An 18,087-nucleotide genomic window follows, 5' to 3' on the forward strand; every position below is an offset into this window, starting at 1 on the left:
TATGGAGGGGTTTTGCGGGTCAAATTGTGTGGTTATTTCGGTGAAATTTTCTTGATGAAGGAACTTATTGCTTTTAATTTTAATAACACGTCAACTTTTTATCGATTTTGGCTCGAGGTGTGAACCGGAGACGAAATAGAGATATAATGGTTAATGGCAACTATGAACGTAAAAAAATCATAGTTTAAAAACGAAACGAAGTTTTTTGGTTAAAATACAAAATTACATTAGCAATAAAACCGTTTAATTCAACGCAATATCTTGTCTTTATTGTTTCATAAAGTTTTGAGAACAATACGTCATAAAAATCCTTTGCAGTGGAGGTACAGTGAAAGCCTATAAGTTTTTACGGTCAGAGTTTAAAAGGAATATTAAATTTAAGGATATGTAAACATTTTACTAGCAACTATATTGGAATAATAATGGTATACGATACAATTTTAATGTATCCACCCTTGTTGTATAATACATCTATTAAAACACTATTATAGTTCCATTCCGTTTGAAAATAATTATTTAAATTAATCATAAGTTAAATGATTAGTTTGCGTGCAATTTATTGTAAATATCAATGTACGTATGAGAATGCCATTCTTCACAGTTCCGGAAAATATAAATTTATATACGTAAAATGATATAATACCTTACTCCTTTCAATATTATTATATTCATATCGGCAGCGCGATATAGAATTCCAGGTTCAATTTATTTTTTATTAAAATAAAACAGTACGTCTCTGTTTGAGACGGATCCGTTCCTTATATTTTATTGTTTTTTCACATAGACGAGAATCCATAGTCAGATTTTATTCTTAGTATATTGCATTTTCAGAGGTCAGATAAGCGCTCTATTTACAAAACCTAGTTTTATTCCGAAATCTAATATACGTTTTATAAATATTTAAATATAAATTTTAGAGGTAATGGATCGTTTTGTTGTTTGTTGTGTATAAAAATAAATTGAAAGAATTTGTATCCAGTCTTGTAATACATTAGTTACGATTCCTTCGAGTCATATTAAGTTTAAAGCAATTTCGGTTTGGAGCGTTTAAGCGTTCAAGAAGTTTCCAAATTGGTTGTGTCGTCGACATTACCTCCTAGCTGTTTTTACAAGTTATACGTATAACTGAATTAACATCTTCAAATTTACCCAAACTATATACATTCATAAGAAGCTACATTAAATTTAACAACCTGACATCGTCTTCAATTAGGAAAATTTATCGACGTAATCCGAATATTTTGTTATGCAAATGGCGTTGATGAAGTGGATATAAAATTGTTTTTTATGCGAGACATGAAATGTTTAAATAGCAATTTAATACGGCGTTATTAAAGATAAGGCCGCAAAATCAACAATGCCCGCAATATATCATATTTCGCTGGTAGAATAAACACAGGCCCATCAGGTATAAAAGAAATTCTATCAGACTTAAACTAAAGCAAATATCTGAGTCATCTGAAATCTCCAAAGAAATATGTATTGAACAAATTTGATCAGAACAGAGAGAAAGGCATTTCTGTTAAAATAAAATGTGACCTGCGTCGAATCTAAAAACCACATCCGAGAAAGGTCAATATAATTTTATTATGTCCCCGAAAAGCTTTCAGTTATTTTAAGGTCAATTTCTCCCGCAAGACATTGTATTTTATGGTGGCGTGGCAATGCCAACCGGAATGTGCGAATCTCTTTTTTTCTAATAAAATTTTACAATTTCTTTACCCTGGACCCTTGTGTTGCACCAAATCCATGTCCTTATATACAATTTTCGCATGGGATAACAATCAATTCCACTCGCACCATTTGGGTCAAAGCTTTTTCAGACACCATAATTACACAATGCCACGTTTTTAATAATAATAAATACATCAATTTTGATGGAATAAACTAATCCAATATTGCGATGATATTTTGATTTCCAGATAAAATGGAAACTAATATTTTCCATAATCCAACATAAGGGAAGTAGAAATTGGGGTGATGGAGGAGACAGCTTCAATCAACTTTTGCAATTGAAAAATAACATGCTAAAGGATCTGTATATTACTGATAAAAACACATTTCTTATTTACTCTCGGTGTACATAGTTCAATTTTTGGTTCACAACTTATTATTATAGTTAGTTACAATGAAATTACAAGCTTTAATTGCTTATGTATGGGGGGTATTATGTAATCATTAAATTCTCTCATTATCGTCGATACTTGAAGAGGTGCTTGCCGATGCGAGAATCAAGCAACACGAATTCAGTTCGTTCGCAAACGGCTCAGGACCCACTCGAAGGTGAATTTTATGATAAATCGCTAATTAAATAATTACATTTCAGACGAGTAAATAATACGCTCAAAAGAGCACCGGCTCCATTTTGCCTGAATGTGGATAGATCCACTTTACGGGCGTTCAACAGTTGACCCAATTAAATAAATAAGACGAGACCGGGTCCCCCCCTTTCATAAATTCGTGTATTTAATTTCGCGTTATTGTTCTTTGCGTCTGTTCCGAGGGCAATTATTATTTAATTCCGGCAAGATGCACGTATACTCGAAGCACGCGATGCTGCGATACATGTTTATCCATGACGGGAGTTTGAATTGGCGTTGAAAGGTTCTTGACTAGGGGTGTATCAATTGGATTACTTCATCAACATAGCATTAAAACATGAAATATGTATGTTCTGTTTTGCTCAAAACAAAAATTTATAGTCTGTAGTAATTTAATTTTAGCTCCATGAAATTTGGCGATGGAAAATTGCCATTTTTTATTTAACGTGTAGAATGAGCTTTTGATGCTATTCAAAGGACGAATGTATAGTTAATGTTGTGAACAAATTAAAAAAATTCAGTTGGTTCTACTTGAAAAATTCAACGTTCATTTTTTAATTGAATTTTAAATGTCAATTTCTATTATAAATTCCCCTTGAAATATATATTTGTATTGAATTTATAGAAAAACTATTATTATTGCATCTAAATGCAAATACTACTAAAAATTATTTTAATAATATAGTATATTATTATTATTAATAGTTCAAAAATATATTCAAAGTAAAAACATTATGTATGGTAATTTTGCAAATAAGAAGAATTTATTTTGAACTAAAATGTTTATTTTTCAGATTTCCTAATTCACTAATTGAACTATAGTTTAAAATTGAACTTAACCCTTTTGAAACAATCAACTGTTCCACAATAAATTAATTATTATGTGTACTTTGTTTGCGTTTGAGATTAATGCTTTTATTTATTTAATCTACCAACATATGACTAAAGTTATGTAACCAAAACGAAAACTAAAGGTTTTAATGCATTTTTTAATTAAACATTTCAATTAAATTAAGTAGTTTTAATATTGTAATTTAAAACAATAAGAGAAAATAATAATTTAATTAAAATAATGCTACTTTAAATTAACAATAATATAAAAAATAAAAAAACACAACAAGTAATATAAAGAGTGTATTAACCAAAACGTAATGATTATTTGAATCGAATATATCATCATATGCTCTTTGAAATTTTAAAATGTGCTTTCAAAACAGATCAGTTTATAATTAAAGCTATATGCTAGCATTAAGTGCTCATTGCACATGTATTTACTGATGAATGGCACAATCGAAATAATAACCTCATTCAAAATACCACACAGTATTTTTTCCATTTGTCAGTGTAATTAATGAATAAAATCACTTTTAAATGACTGTGTATAACCTAGAAGTAATGCATAAACATATTTTACATAATTAACAAAATTGAATAATTACTATTATTATTTAATTACAAAAAGATAATTAGTTTGTCCAAACTATAAAAGCTAAATAAAGAGAAATAATATGAACGTGAAATGATATAATTAAACCCTAAATGTTTCAACTGTAAAATTTGCAGTTATCATCCGACTTCATAATTTTCATCAAGTGTAAAATAAAAGGATTCCTTTTATCTCTTTAATCTAAAATTTAATATTGTGTTCCGCTAAAAATGGAAAAAATGGAATTTAATATCTCGAAGAAGTTTTGACACAGATTGCGATTAAATCCGCCCCAGGGAATACTTTAATTGTACAATTTGTAGAAAAAAAAATGAATCGAACCCAAATCAGACCGTTGATTAATTTAATTTTTGAACAAATGTTAGGATAGTGCGCATTACGGGCTGGCCGTAAGTGAAAACTTACATTAGAGTTGGCCGCGATACGGCAGAAAATTAGCAGCCGACTTTATTACGCGTGAATATGTGAAAGCTGTTCATTTTGTACAAGCTTCCTCCATATTTTCCATTTGCCGCTCTCTGCATTCACTCAAATCGCGATCTGTTTTTAACTAAACATTTAGCACTGAACCCGAAGCTTAGTTCGAGTAAGTAAATAATACAGCGTTGTGCAGTGTGTAATGTAATTATGTTATGTTGAATGACACATTAATTGCTACATTGTGCGGCTGAATAAACTTTTAGATTATATCTTTGCAGCACGGTTGTGTTTGGTCGTCCGCCGTGTTTTTACACGGCCAGCGCGTTATTGCATTTTTTTTATTTTTGCACTTGGCATATCTAAGTCGGATTAAAATCATCAATTAAGTTGATTGAATAAGTAAACAAAAGTGTAACATTAAATATCACGTTCAGTTGGATCCTATTTGTTTCAAACATTGCCGTTAGGATTGAAGGAATTTATCGTCTAAAAGCTACACTTGGATGATTGATTGCCGTTCGTCCTTCTGCAACCGTTTTTTTACCCGACGTCAGAAATATACACGTAACACAGCCATTATCTGTTTTCTTTTAGAAACACTCAAAACTCTTGTTTAATATTAAATGATTGAGTACCAAAAAATCAATAACAATAATAAGTACACCTTTATTGATTGTGGCCATTTTTTTTAAGCTTAACCGTTATGGCATCAACCATCGAAAATTATTTTCATTTCATTAAGACAATGTTGTTTTTATTTATTTTTGACCATTGTTTTGTCGAACGGTCTATTTGTTTTGGTTGTTTTCGTTACATTATTTCATAATTGATATTTCGAGTTACTCAAATCTTGCGTACATTAAATATTTAATGTTAACGACGTTTGCAATCTCGATTCAATTATTAAATAGCACGTTTGATTTGTACACGTAAATTTATATTTTATTATATATTTTACTATCGTCATAAAACATGGGAAGAGTCATAACTTTAATATTTCAAAAAACTATTTTATGTTCATGGATAAAGATAAATGTACTTAGGTTATATTTAAATGTCATATGGATTATAATAAAATACCAGTATCATACCGCCAGTAAAAACTAATTGTAAGTTACTTTTTCGACTTCATTAATTAAAATGTTATTTTTGTCAAAATGTAAGGCTTACGTTCCAGTTTTGTTGCTCTCGCATAACAAAGACATAAAAAAGTTTTGCGCATAGAGAGCTTGCTTAATCGTCTTTTAAAACTACCATGATAAAATCTGACAAAGGACGCGCGTATATCGTGTAATATAGGCCGGCAAAGTTTCGATTGCTGCATTTAAAGTTGTGCGTCCGGATTCGCAACTATGTAATTGACCCAGCAGATAGTCGAAGGGAATTGAAACGTTTAATTTAATAATTGAAGGCCGGACTATAGTTAATAGTTATCTAATTAATAGTTTAATACTGCTACTGAACAGTCCGGTACGTTCAAATTTAATTGATGTTCAAAAGACTTCAAACAACAATGACCAACGAAGATAAATATTTCTAATGATCTTATTACTTTAGGTACAAATGAATAAATAGTCAATCTATTTAAAACTTCTTTGATTAAATTTTATTCAGATAGTTTGTTGAAAGAAAATTAAGGTTTTCCTATTCAAATCTCACAAAGTCACAGTCGACAGCAAATAAAAACTTCTTCCCGGATCTATTATATTATGCCCGACCAATGATGGAGAATCTTAAAGAATAATGTAATTTCTTGGTTCGGTTTGCTGGTGGATTTATGCGATTCGGTATGATTATAATTTTATGTTTTGCAACATCCGGATCGAACTGCATAATATCTAAATAAAAATATACTGAGTCCAGATTATTGATGTAGTCCCATTTTCTCGTACGGTCGATAACGTCTTTATTTTATTGCTTCCCTTAATACATAAGTGGAATAGTGCTGATTCAGATTTATCCCGAATTTCGTCGGACTCGAGGCTGGGGACGTTTTATTGCCGAAAAATATTTCCGCAGGCCGATTCTAAAGTATTAACAGTTAATTTAGACAGGTCGCATAAACGTTCAACGCAAATTAGCAGGAAATAAACGGGAAGTGGGGAATTACAATACAGATGTAATTTTACGTAATTGGTGGTGTAGGTTTAGTGAAAACATGGCGTTTTGATGTTTGTATTATGTGGAATGTTAATGACTTTTGGGGTGAACTCCGCGAACGTCGCTATTGCATTTTAATATGAATTTGTGAAAAATAACTTCACAAATTTGCTGAGCCGTACAAACTTATCTAATTTTGCTCTATTTTCGTTCATATTTTATGATGCTTTGCACACAAATGCTTTTTGCGGTATTTAGATTTAACTAACTTATCTTCTTCTAGGAATAGAAAGAAAGAAAGTTGTACCATACATTATTTAATTTTCAACATAAATATACATAGAAAATTTCTTTGCTGCAAAGCAATTTAAAATTGTATTATTGAAGACCCCATTTTTTTTTGTAAATCCTAAATAAAAATTCTTAAATTTACCCAAGTATTTGAAAGTTACACACGGTTCCGGCAACTCTGAAATTCTATAATATCCAGAATGCGTAGGTCGATTTCCAGGACATACTAAAAAAATATTCTCCGCAAGAATATCGAATAGAAATTGAAATTCACAAGAGACGCCCCAAAAATAATAATTTTAAAAATTCTCAAAATGTAAACTGATACATAAATTGGTTCTGTGTCTCATACGTGACCTTTTAGCAATAAAAAAATGGGCATGGCAATTGTTTTATTAATAATTTCAGCTCATTATTATTAAAAATATTGAACAGGTAAATTTAATTTGAAATTCGAGATCAAATTAATACGTCGGACAATTTTAAAGGCAGATGGTAAATTGAAGCTTGTGTAGTTTCCACAGTTACATCATTAAACTGATAACTAAATATTTAACGAAGATATACGCCAAAGCCTAATTGATAATGCCGGAGTAATATGATGAATAATTTAAATAGCCCTTGTTCGGGACTCGCCATTAAATGAACTAATTGAAACCAAGTCAGCGGTGGATTATAACTTAGATTTCTGTAACTTGTTTAAATCCGCAGGAAACTATTTTGTCGAAAGCTTTGTTGTCCCGGGATCAGCGTTTAATATTCCCGTTATAACTTTGTTTGGTGGCATCCGCACACTCTTTGTCGCGGTCGGAATTGAATTAAGTCCTCGAAATCTGAAACACACTTAACGCGGGAACGGGAATCGCGCGTCCGAAATAGTTACTAGTTTATTACACGCCAAGCTAAATAGGTTTTTGATGCGATCTCGACGCACCGCTAGTCATTAGTTCATGGGGCTCCCAGTTTCGCTTGACAAGTTGGCCGGATAATTCCGGATGCAAGTTAATTAAAGCCCGGATTTTGGGTGGGATGACCGCGACCAGGAAACGAACGTAACACTCATATAATTTTGTCATCTTGCATTCAAAACTTGCCTGGTCGGTTAAATTATATGATTCCGAAACTGGAGAACGGTTTACCCAGTAATAGGAGGAGCATGTTCTATTTAATGTCTATCCCATTTTCTCCGCACCACTATCACATTATATTAACATTTACTTAGCATCTTGTTATCATTCCATATAGCTGTATATAAACACGATACAAGATGCGGGATTCAAAAAAGATTTAAAAAGTAAATAGGACGCTAAAGGACATTTTAATTTGGGAAAGCCTTTCATGAGCAATATGTCACCGGATAAGTCGAATGTGGTTTCATAACTTACACAGTTGACAGAACGCTTAGAAACCAACTTTACCCTCCCTTTAGTAGGTCATTGAGTAGAGAGATCACCAGCGATTTTTTATTAAAGAAACTAGAATGAACGTCTGATATATGAGCGGGCTCTTAGCTTCCGCACAATATGCCATGTGGCAGTTATAGAAAGTCCATAATTATTAATGTTCCTAGGCTTAAGAGGCGAAATACCTCGGTTCTGGTTTTAAAATCGGTTATTGTAGACTCGGATTTCAACTTGGGACTTTGGCAATAATTTAAACGTTTTATCTCAGAGGAACTGAAAGTGCGAACGTAAGTTACGCCCATTATTATTCAAATCTAAAGCTGATGATTTGTGAACTCGTTCTGTTTTTTTTCCTGATATTTAATATTAATTAATTCGTACTTAAACGTAGTTCATTATTACTATATATAACATTCTAAGGCAATTAATTGTGAGAATAAATAATTGTATTCATTAATAACTTATGAGCAACAAAGAAGGTTAATTAAAAAGGTATATTCGAGAAGAAAAACGAAATTAATATCGTAGTATAACAAGTGTTAGTTATCTTTTTTCAAACAACATAATCTAATTAAGTCACCCTAGAGTTTTTGTTCATTGTCGTTATACCCCCAGGTATTGTTTAACTACAGCATTAATCTTAATGTTATTATTCTACTTCCTGTAAATGTCATTAATAAAGGGATATTTTAGGGGTAAATAAATTAGTAAAAACAAAAATGATAAAATCGTGAAAGTTGACAGCATATCTAAACGTCTGTACATTATTTTTTAATTATATGCAAGAATGAATTCTCTTTAGAAAACTTCTCTGGCACAATATTATTCATTATTGATTCCGTTCAACTGTACAACAGTATCTGAATAAAAAGTCCAATCATCTAAAACAACGAAAAAACGCAGTAAAAGGGAAATGGTGTAAAGAAATTTCAGGAATGGAAGTTTAGTTCGTTTTAATGTTTTTGCGTTTGTTGCTTGTCATTTATATAACAAGGGTAGAGAGAATAGTTATTTTTCTCTCTTTTTTTGACCTACAAGATAATTTACATACATCTCTTCACTGCGTTTCTGAAATTATGCATTCAACTACACACTCCTTCTGAATTTAAATACCCTGTTTACACTTCTATATAGTTATGACACTAAAATGTGAAAGAATAGTATATTTCATCATACTTCTAGGATAAATCTTTTACAATCGGATTTAAATTATTTATATGCATCCTTAAGATAAAACATTTAACTATAAACATAATAACCTCATAACAAAATATATATTAAATTCGCCCCACATTTTAATTTTGCACTAAAATTTTCTTTACGAATATGGCACAAATTTTAAGTGCTATAAAGTAAGAAACGCCAAGGAAAGTGCACAAGTTTTGCACGTTAAATAATACCGAGAATATTTTATACAGCTAGAGTATAATTGGAGAAAACTACAGTATGCCAGAAAAGGCAGTTAAGTTTTATAACCATTGTGCAGCAAAAATCCATTCCAATGAAATTCATTCCGCATTTTTATAGTTACAGATTTGAAAACACTTTTATTGTAAATATTTTGTTATTTGTCAATTTAGTTTCCAAAAGTTTTTTTTATAGTATAATCTGAATACTTAACTACAGAAATCATCCCTTGCATAATTATATCATTGTCGTGTCAATAGACATGAATATTTTATTAATCAAATAACGTAAATCAGTAGTGGGACAATTCGTACAATTCATTTGCGAATCATCATTAATTCGGATATTAATTTAGTAAATTTGTATTTTGTGTAATGAATTATTCAATGTCTTTTATAAATTCACCATCGCTCATGACTGCCAATGAATTCTAATAGAAATATATTGGACAATGTAATTAACCAATACCGGAAGTTATTGTGATTCAATAACCCAGATGAACGCTGATTATGTTAAACAATATTGTTATGTCGCATTTGATTCGATGTAGAACTGTGCACAATGTAAAATAATTGCATTTACATACATCTTCCCTCCGATTGACATAACTCTTGTGTCCACCGTTTTTGGTTTACATGAGTTTCTCGAAATAACATACGAACTTAAAACAATTTTTATCCTTACATAGATTAAAAACAAGACCATTTCATATTTATATTAGATACAAGTTCTAAAGTTATTTCCATCAAGTTTTAGCGAGTTGCATATTTATAGCTTCCATGAAGGCGTTTTATCATTTTTCGGTGTAAACTATTCTCAGAAAACTTTATTGAAAATTTGCATAATTTATTTTGCAGTGTGAATTTGTAATGCCTGCATAAAATATAAAATATACCGTGTCTAATTCAAAAAGTTTTAAATCACTGACACACGTTTTAACTGCTGAAAAATTCATCTGGATGTTTATTAATATTTTGATCTGGTTTTATGAGATTAAACTTTAAAAGGTTATTTTATTGTTTCATCACATTATTACTTTTCATGATTTTAAAATATCAAAAATTAACGATGATATCCCCACATGCAACTCATTGTTTATACCACGTATTTATATTAGACATTCACTTCATTAATGCCATTAAAAGTGATTTAATTACTTTTTCGTGCAACCGGTCGTAGAACGAACTTTTATGGCCATTATGGCTAGTGTTATTGGTATTTCCACCTGGTACATTACAACAACAATTCTATTTAAATTTAACAGTATTTTCAAATAATAAAAGAATGGGTATTATATTGAAATTATATTATCAGAGAAAATAATCAACAGTAACTTTAAATTTATCCTGATCTGAATAATGATTCTGTATATAAAAACAAACAATTATTTGTAAATTAAAGTCTGTAATAATTAAAACTCGAGGTTATGTATTGGAAAAACGAATAAAATATCAGAACGCTACTATCCAAATAACAAATTTTAGCTCGGTTACTTGAATATTTCAGTTTGTATAGAGCGGGTTACAATGAACGACAAAACGTCCTTTGTATGTGTGAATGAATTTCCGTGACAAATTTGAATTTCGTTATATTTGTGTCTGCGGAACCAACACGTGCTGAATTCGTTGGCAACATTGTAAATTAAGAAAAATGCACTAAAATGACTCACGTTATCGTGTCGCTCTATTTTACCGAACAAAAACCGGGCCAATCAAACGGACTCGTTTGCCTGTTAGTAAATGTTCAGCTTCGATTGTTACCATTCTGGCTAGCCGTTTTTTATCGATTCCGGTTACGTTGCAATTAAACTAAATGGGTCTGCACTTCACTGCTACATGTCCATACAATTTGCCTGTGACATTATATTTGACTTAACGTATATACGAGTTACATCTTGCACTTCGAAAACTTTTACCTACAACTAAATCCAGTGATGCACTGCGTACTTTTGGGGTTTGCCTGCACCGTAAGTTTGGAGTGGTGTGGACTATTAGTTGGCTGCACTCGCGTTAAGTAATTTAATAGGCTTACAGCCAAGATAATGTACTATAAATTAACCACTAGTTATAATTTGCTAGGCGAAAACTTCGCCGAGAGTTGCCGACAAAAGTCTCTCCGGTTTAGAACCGTGCAACATATGAGTCTATTTAAATTTAAAGCACGGCCTCTCCACTCACAATTAGCGGCCCTCGAACATTAATTATGGACGGGAGAGCCGGCATTTTCAATCGAATGCATAAGGACATTTGGAGGTCTTCCTAAACCAACAGCAATTAATCAACGCCACGTGGTAAATAAGTAATAAAAACCCAAAACCCGGACACCACAAACATCGTATTGAAAGGCGCGGAGGAAATGGGCAACTTCACGGCTGCGGCCGCAGTCATTGCGCCCTAGTTGTTTTATTCAATGACTTGTAAAGAATGCGCACAATTGACATTTCTCTTCTTCCAACATTTTTATGCCCACTACGTTGACAGTGGGCCCCATTAGAACAAATTATTACCGAAACGCCAGAAGTTATAGATCTCAGCGGGACCACCCTAAATAAAACTTACATCATATTATCCCGGGCTGTGCCTATATTTAAAACGCCGAGATAATCCGGGCGGACGTAAATTTTTAAGGGACTCTCAAATTAAAATGGGCTCGCTTAAGCAAAGGGAAAAAGAATGGAACAACACGAATTCGTTCAGATTAAATAAACATAATTACGTGATATGTGGGTATGACAAACTCATTTTTATGCGCAGTTTCTTAATTTACTTTAGAGCCTTTCAGCTTTACTTTTTCTTTATGCCCTGTTTTATTAAAATTTTTAAAATATAAATCTAGAAAAACTAATTTAATTTCTTATTATATATACTTTTTATCCAACATATTTTTCTTGAGAACTACAGTAAACATAAAGTATTTTTGTGAAAAATAGTAATTACATTATTTTCTGTTTTATTTAATCTGTTACCTTTATTGAAATCGTAATTAGAAATATCGAATTTGCGTATCACATTCCCTTTTGTTATTATGCCCTAAATTAAATTCAATACAACAAAAAGTGGAACCGTAGCAATTTATTGGATTGCCATACAACGTATATTCGTTCTCTGGTACAGTTTTTGTCGAAATGCGACAAAATAAAGGAGGAACCGGTTGGTTAAAATCGATTGTTAGATGCTGACTGACCCACTTCTGTTTTCGACTGCCATTATCCTAAATTATTCGCAATATTTGGCTGCCGACATTCTCCAGATAATTCCGAAAGTAGTTGCCCCGGCGAGGTTTTACTTGTATTACGATTTTAGTTAGTCTAAACCTTATGAATAAACCGGAATGTTGCCGTTAGCCAACCTATAAAACTTAACTGGCCTGCAGGACGATTACTGCATCCTAATTGTATGTTCGGAGATGTCGATTTATTTTTTTGCCTTAGATATTCTTCATTTTCAGAGCAAACAATTTTTTCTTCCGCTGACCAAGTCGTAAAGTTGCAGCGGATGGGAGACGGTGTAATTTGGATTCCATCGGTGTTGCCAGTTTCTGGCAAAATATTGGATTATTAATCAGCGTTTATGCTCCCAAAAAATGTTACGAGCGTACGACATAATTTTATTTCGGAGATGTGACCTAGTAAAACTAGAGGAAGGCAAGCTTGGCATATTTTATTAAGAGACCTAATACCGAACGAAACCTGAGTAACTGTCGCAAATTTGGCCATATTGATTTAAGCTCCATATCAAAAATGTTGAACGATTTTTAAAACTATACTATAACTATACGTGGGTAATTATTATAAAAATTTAATTGTGACATCCTTTTAGAGTACAAAAGATAATAATTTAAAATGTATAGTCAATTAATTCATTAGATGCATTTCCATTTACATCTTTGGACCAAAACACGGTTATAAATATAAGTTCAGTATTTGAAATTGGGACTCTAGTTAAAATGTTGTACTTAGTATTCGTGATCTCACCGCGCTTGTTGTGTAAAATGCAGAACATTAACGTGCATATAGTGTAGCACAATTCTGGCATAGTTTATTCGCTGAAACACACTGAACATTTTTATGCACTTTAAACGCCATTACATGGATATTTTCGTAATAAAACGCATACCGAAGTCGGTATAATTTGTGACAAACCCGTTCAGTGGGCCACCAACTTTATAAATTGCTTCGCAAATAAACTAAAAATTATAAAAAAAAAACTGTGACAGCATCCAGTCGTATATATAATGCGGAATTTCAACCCGTTGTGAAAATACGAATATCTGACCGAATTGTTATTAGTATTTTCTTTTCTGTTGACCCACGCACGGGTGCGTATTTACCTATAAAACGGATGTTTATTTGCCGTGGCATATTTTCGTAGTGCAATTAATTTTTATTGGCATGTCGGACGGAGATAGCGCTTCGGTCCTGTAAATATTTAAAAAGGCTCCGTAGTTTTGAATTAGGTACCGTTTGACCTAACTTCATTCCCTCGATCCGGACGAACGTCCCTAGACAAACATTTAGAGATATTTGCATGCTCTTTTGTTTTCCACGTTTGAAGTTTGATTTAAAGCAGTTTCCCTTTAGTTGGCAACGAACATACGCGGGTCCTACCTAAAAGCTGAATGGCCATATTTTGCTTTATGACGGCCGAAAGGGATGGAGCAGGTAATCTGTTTTATTAATAAAGCCGACGCAAAATTAGATATATAAGCTATAATATGTTTCGCTTGAAATATATCATGGCATTAATATTAAGTTTAGTTATTTGTTATGCTGTTTTGCGAGGAAGTTTGTCGAGCGAAATGGGGGAAATGGAGAAGTTTGAGAAGATAACACACACTTGTTTTTAGTTCAGCTTTAATGGATTAAAATCTAAAATGATTTTTAAGCTTAAAACGACTGAGATTGTAACCCGGTACACAATACATCAGTCAGTCACCAGAGTCAGTCCAATTTTTAATTTTTAGCTGTTTGCTCAATTAGTTTATTTTGTTTATCTTGGCACCAATTAAAATGTGATATTTAACAATAATTTACTTAGCATAATTTATGAATGTAAGGTATAATCGTTCAAAGCAAGGATAATCGAATTACACTTTGTCTCCAGAAAATTTTAACACTAATAAAGTTTTAATTGTCTGTTAAATAATTTGACTAAAAAGTTAACTTCAGCCTTTGAGTAAAAGGGCAAATAAACAGTTATTAAAAGTAACCAGTTTAGTCTAAAATTTCCTTAACTATACCGTTACTCACTCTATTTGACTCTATAAGAGTAGGCCAAAACATTTAAAAGTTTATAATTGACTGAAAACTTGCTTTGTGCATATTTCCGTAACTTCGTTAATTAGGAATTGATGCTTTTTAGAACGTAAAACGAATTGATTGACAGCACCATTCTCAGGTTCCATTAAAATGGATTGCTTTTTCTGTTCGCTTCCTTTATCGCACTTTGTTTTGCCAGTCAGTTTCATTCCGAGTTTTGCCTCTAAATATAGAAGGATGTGTTCTCAAATTACGGTCCTCGTTAGGAACGGTTAACGATTATTTAATGAGCACTTATGATCCATTTCAATATTATGGACCGCAGGTAAAATGGTCCAAGTACTGACGGAGCCATCCCTCAAAGAATTTCATTTTAAATTAAGCAAATTAACGACATATCGCTTTAATGTTATCCAATATTATAATTGGTTTGTTGGGTTAGCAAAAATCCCTGCCCTTATTCAAATGGTTTGTTACACTTTCATTCACTCTGGGCCTAATGCTGGATTTTTCTGGTGGTTCGGATCAGTGTCACGCCTAAGACCGGATCAATGGTTTCCTCCCGCAGTCGTTTTATATATCAGCTGTAGAGATTGTGATCGAAAAGCCTCATAAAAAGTAAATCTTGACCGCATAAAAAGTTTTTAACAATTTTGTTTCGTATTATATTGATAGATTCGAATATTTAACCCCAGCTGTATAGTTCAACGGTTTTGTTACAAACTGTGTAATTCAAACAGCGGATTTATTTAATAATAAAAATAATATTTTTTATTAAAATTTTTGATTTTAAAATTGGATAGCCACCTATAGAGAATACACAATGGCAGTGGATTGAATGCAACAATAGGTAAATCGGCAATTGTAAATAAAATCATATTGAATAAATATACCACGGTAATTTCGAAATGTTCAATTGTTCGGCGGTTGAATAAAGCCGCGGTAAAGGAAAAATTTTACCACGAAATTAAAAAGGACAATAAAGAACTATTTTTAAAAGAACGAAACACTTTTCCATGGATTTGATATTTTTCAGTTTATGCATACATATTAATGTTTATCGAGATGGCGAGCAAAACGGCGTGAATATTTATATAAATGAAACAACATTCCCGACAAAAGGATTTATTTTATCGATTGTCTGAACAACCCAGTTATCTATTCCCCTTCAGACCGCACTTTTGAATTATACAAGCCCGGGGACTCTCACTCGAAGTGTTTTGTATAGATTAACTTTGCAGCGAAAACGCTAAATGTGAATCGGATGCCGCGTTCATTATTTCCACGCTGCCATCCACGCCCGGCCTACAAATAGAATTCTCAACGTTCTCGGGTCATCTTTCGCCCTAAATAGAATTAAATATTTACGTCGACATTATGGGGCTGTTTCTTTGGCGAGGGCGGTCGAAATTTATGAAATACAAGGGCGCCCACCACGCGTCGCTGCCTCTTGGATATAATTAACTTAAAACAGGATATCCGCAGTGATTACGGTGCTCGACGAGAAACTAAATTACTGTATGATGAATAGCTAAATTAAATGATTTTTGAATTATTTTATTTTATTTACTTCATACAAATTTTGTTGCATATATCATTTACGATTAGTTTTTACAGAATAAGAAGTGTTTAATAAAACGTTATGTTGGAATGGAGAAATCACAGTGACGTGACCTTAATATATTTTCATTAGACCAGCCAGGAGCAAAATTCATTAAGAATTTCTTAATTTAGTGTGCTTCGTATATTAAATATTTGGTTATGGCAGCACATAACACTTACCATCAAAGGCTCTATTTCATCTGCATATTTCTAAAAGTTGATTTCAATATAAATTTTATATTACATACATAATTAAATATTTCCAAATATATATAATTTTTTGTATTCATCTTCTCTCTAATAAATATGCATGAATCTTGTAAATTATTTTTACAAGAATGTAGTTTAGTGAGGTTTAATAAAGCATTATGTTGTATAATTTTGCAGTGAATTAATTAGCGAAAACCTGCAACAAGCAGAATATGATGTAACACCAGAAATTATATTTAGCATATTTTTTTAAATGTAATTCTGTCACAGTTGCCACAGGTAATTTTAAAACTTAAAATGAGTAAATCCTATAAAAACATTTGCATACCTCTTAAATCAATTTATGCTTTACAAATTATAACTGCACTATTAAATGTTGCTATTATTTACTTTATGTAATGACATAAAATTTTACCTCTAATTTTACGCATCCGCCATAATTTTAAAACGTGAAATAATATCTTATAAAAAAAGATTTATACGCCACTCAAATCAGTTTATGGGTTATAAATTATGACTAATACTTTAACGTTTTAATTATAACGTAATTATTAAATTATTCAAAAAAAAAAATGTATAATTATTTAGTATATTTTCTTTGGCCTAATTAATATGCATATATTTTTTTAAATTTTTAACAAAAATATTGTTTAATAAAATTGAATAAGACAAATCCGCAACTAGCAGAAGTAAGATTACAAATTTTATTTAGCATATTTTATCTCTAATTTGATCGGATCCACTCTAGGTAATTTAAAACTAAATCAGTTTAGGTTGATTAATCATAATTACGCTAGAAAATTATTTATTTTAAAGTAATGTACAAATAATTTTATTTTCTGATACAGTCGCCATAATTTTAAAAAATAAGAAAATAAATGTATCATAAAAAATATTTACATGCCTCTTAAATAAATTTTTATTTATTATTTTTTAACTACATCATAATTGTTAAACATACTTTTTTAACAATTTCAAGAAATTATATACTATTTTATTTTTCTTCGAGTATACGTGTTGTTTTTGAATTATTTTTATAAAAATATAATTTAAGATTTAATATAATATTATGTTATTTAGTTTTGCAGTGAATTAATTAACGAAAGGCTACATGTAACAGAATATGATGCAAAACCAGAAATTACATTTGGCTTATTTTTATTCACATGGTAAAAATTTTCTCATTTTGAATTTAAATATAAACGAGGACAAAAATAAACTTAGAAATTTAATCAAATATTGCAATTTATTTGTACAAACTAAGGTTTCTTTTTATGTACCTTATTCAAGAGTTGCATTTATAATTGAATATAGTTTCTAAAATAACTAATTGAAACTTAATCAAAGAAATGTTACTCTTTGAGAACATTTTGAATCTACGTCGTATGGGTAAGTCAATTAAAATTCTTAACGAAGGCTCTATTACATTGTTTATATTAGTAACGTAATTTAAACTAATTCATAAATTTTGTTACAGTTGCACCAACCAGCGTTCAAGTAAGCGACGATTTCGGTGTCGTTAAGAATGGAATAACAACTTCATATGCTCAAGGCGCCAGCCTCATCCTCACATGCGTAGCTACAGGAGGAAAACCGTTGCCAAAGGTGAGTTTCTTATATACGCTTATT

At 31.4% G+C, this 18,087-nt stretch overlaps 1 protein-coding gene across 2 annotated transcripts in view; it reads left to right on the forward strand.

The window, feature by feature from the left end:
• Positions 1-18,087, forward strand: part of LOC109609133 (nephrin-like) — a 199,636-nt gene that overhangs the window by 96,202 nt on the left and 85,347 nt on the right. For both annotated transcript variants that reach the window (XM_049961438.1, XM_049961439.1), the window contains one exon: positions 17,936-18,063. In XM_049961438.1, coding sequence (XP_049817395.1) covers positions 17,936-18,063 — 128 coding nt within the window. The remainder of the gene's footprint in view (positions 1-17,935; positions 18,064-18,087) is intronic.

This window comes from Aethina tumida, chromosome 1 (genome assembly GCF_024364675.1).
Source record: "Aethina tumida isolate Nest 87 chromosome 1, icAetTumi1.1, whole genome shotgun sequence".
NCBI lineage: Eukaryota > Metazoa > Arthropoda > Insecta > Coleoptera > Nitidulidae > Aethina > Aethina tumida.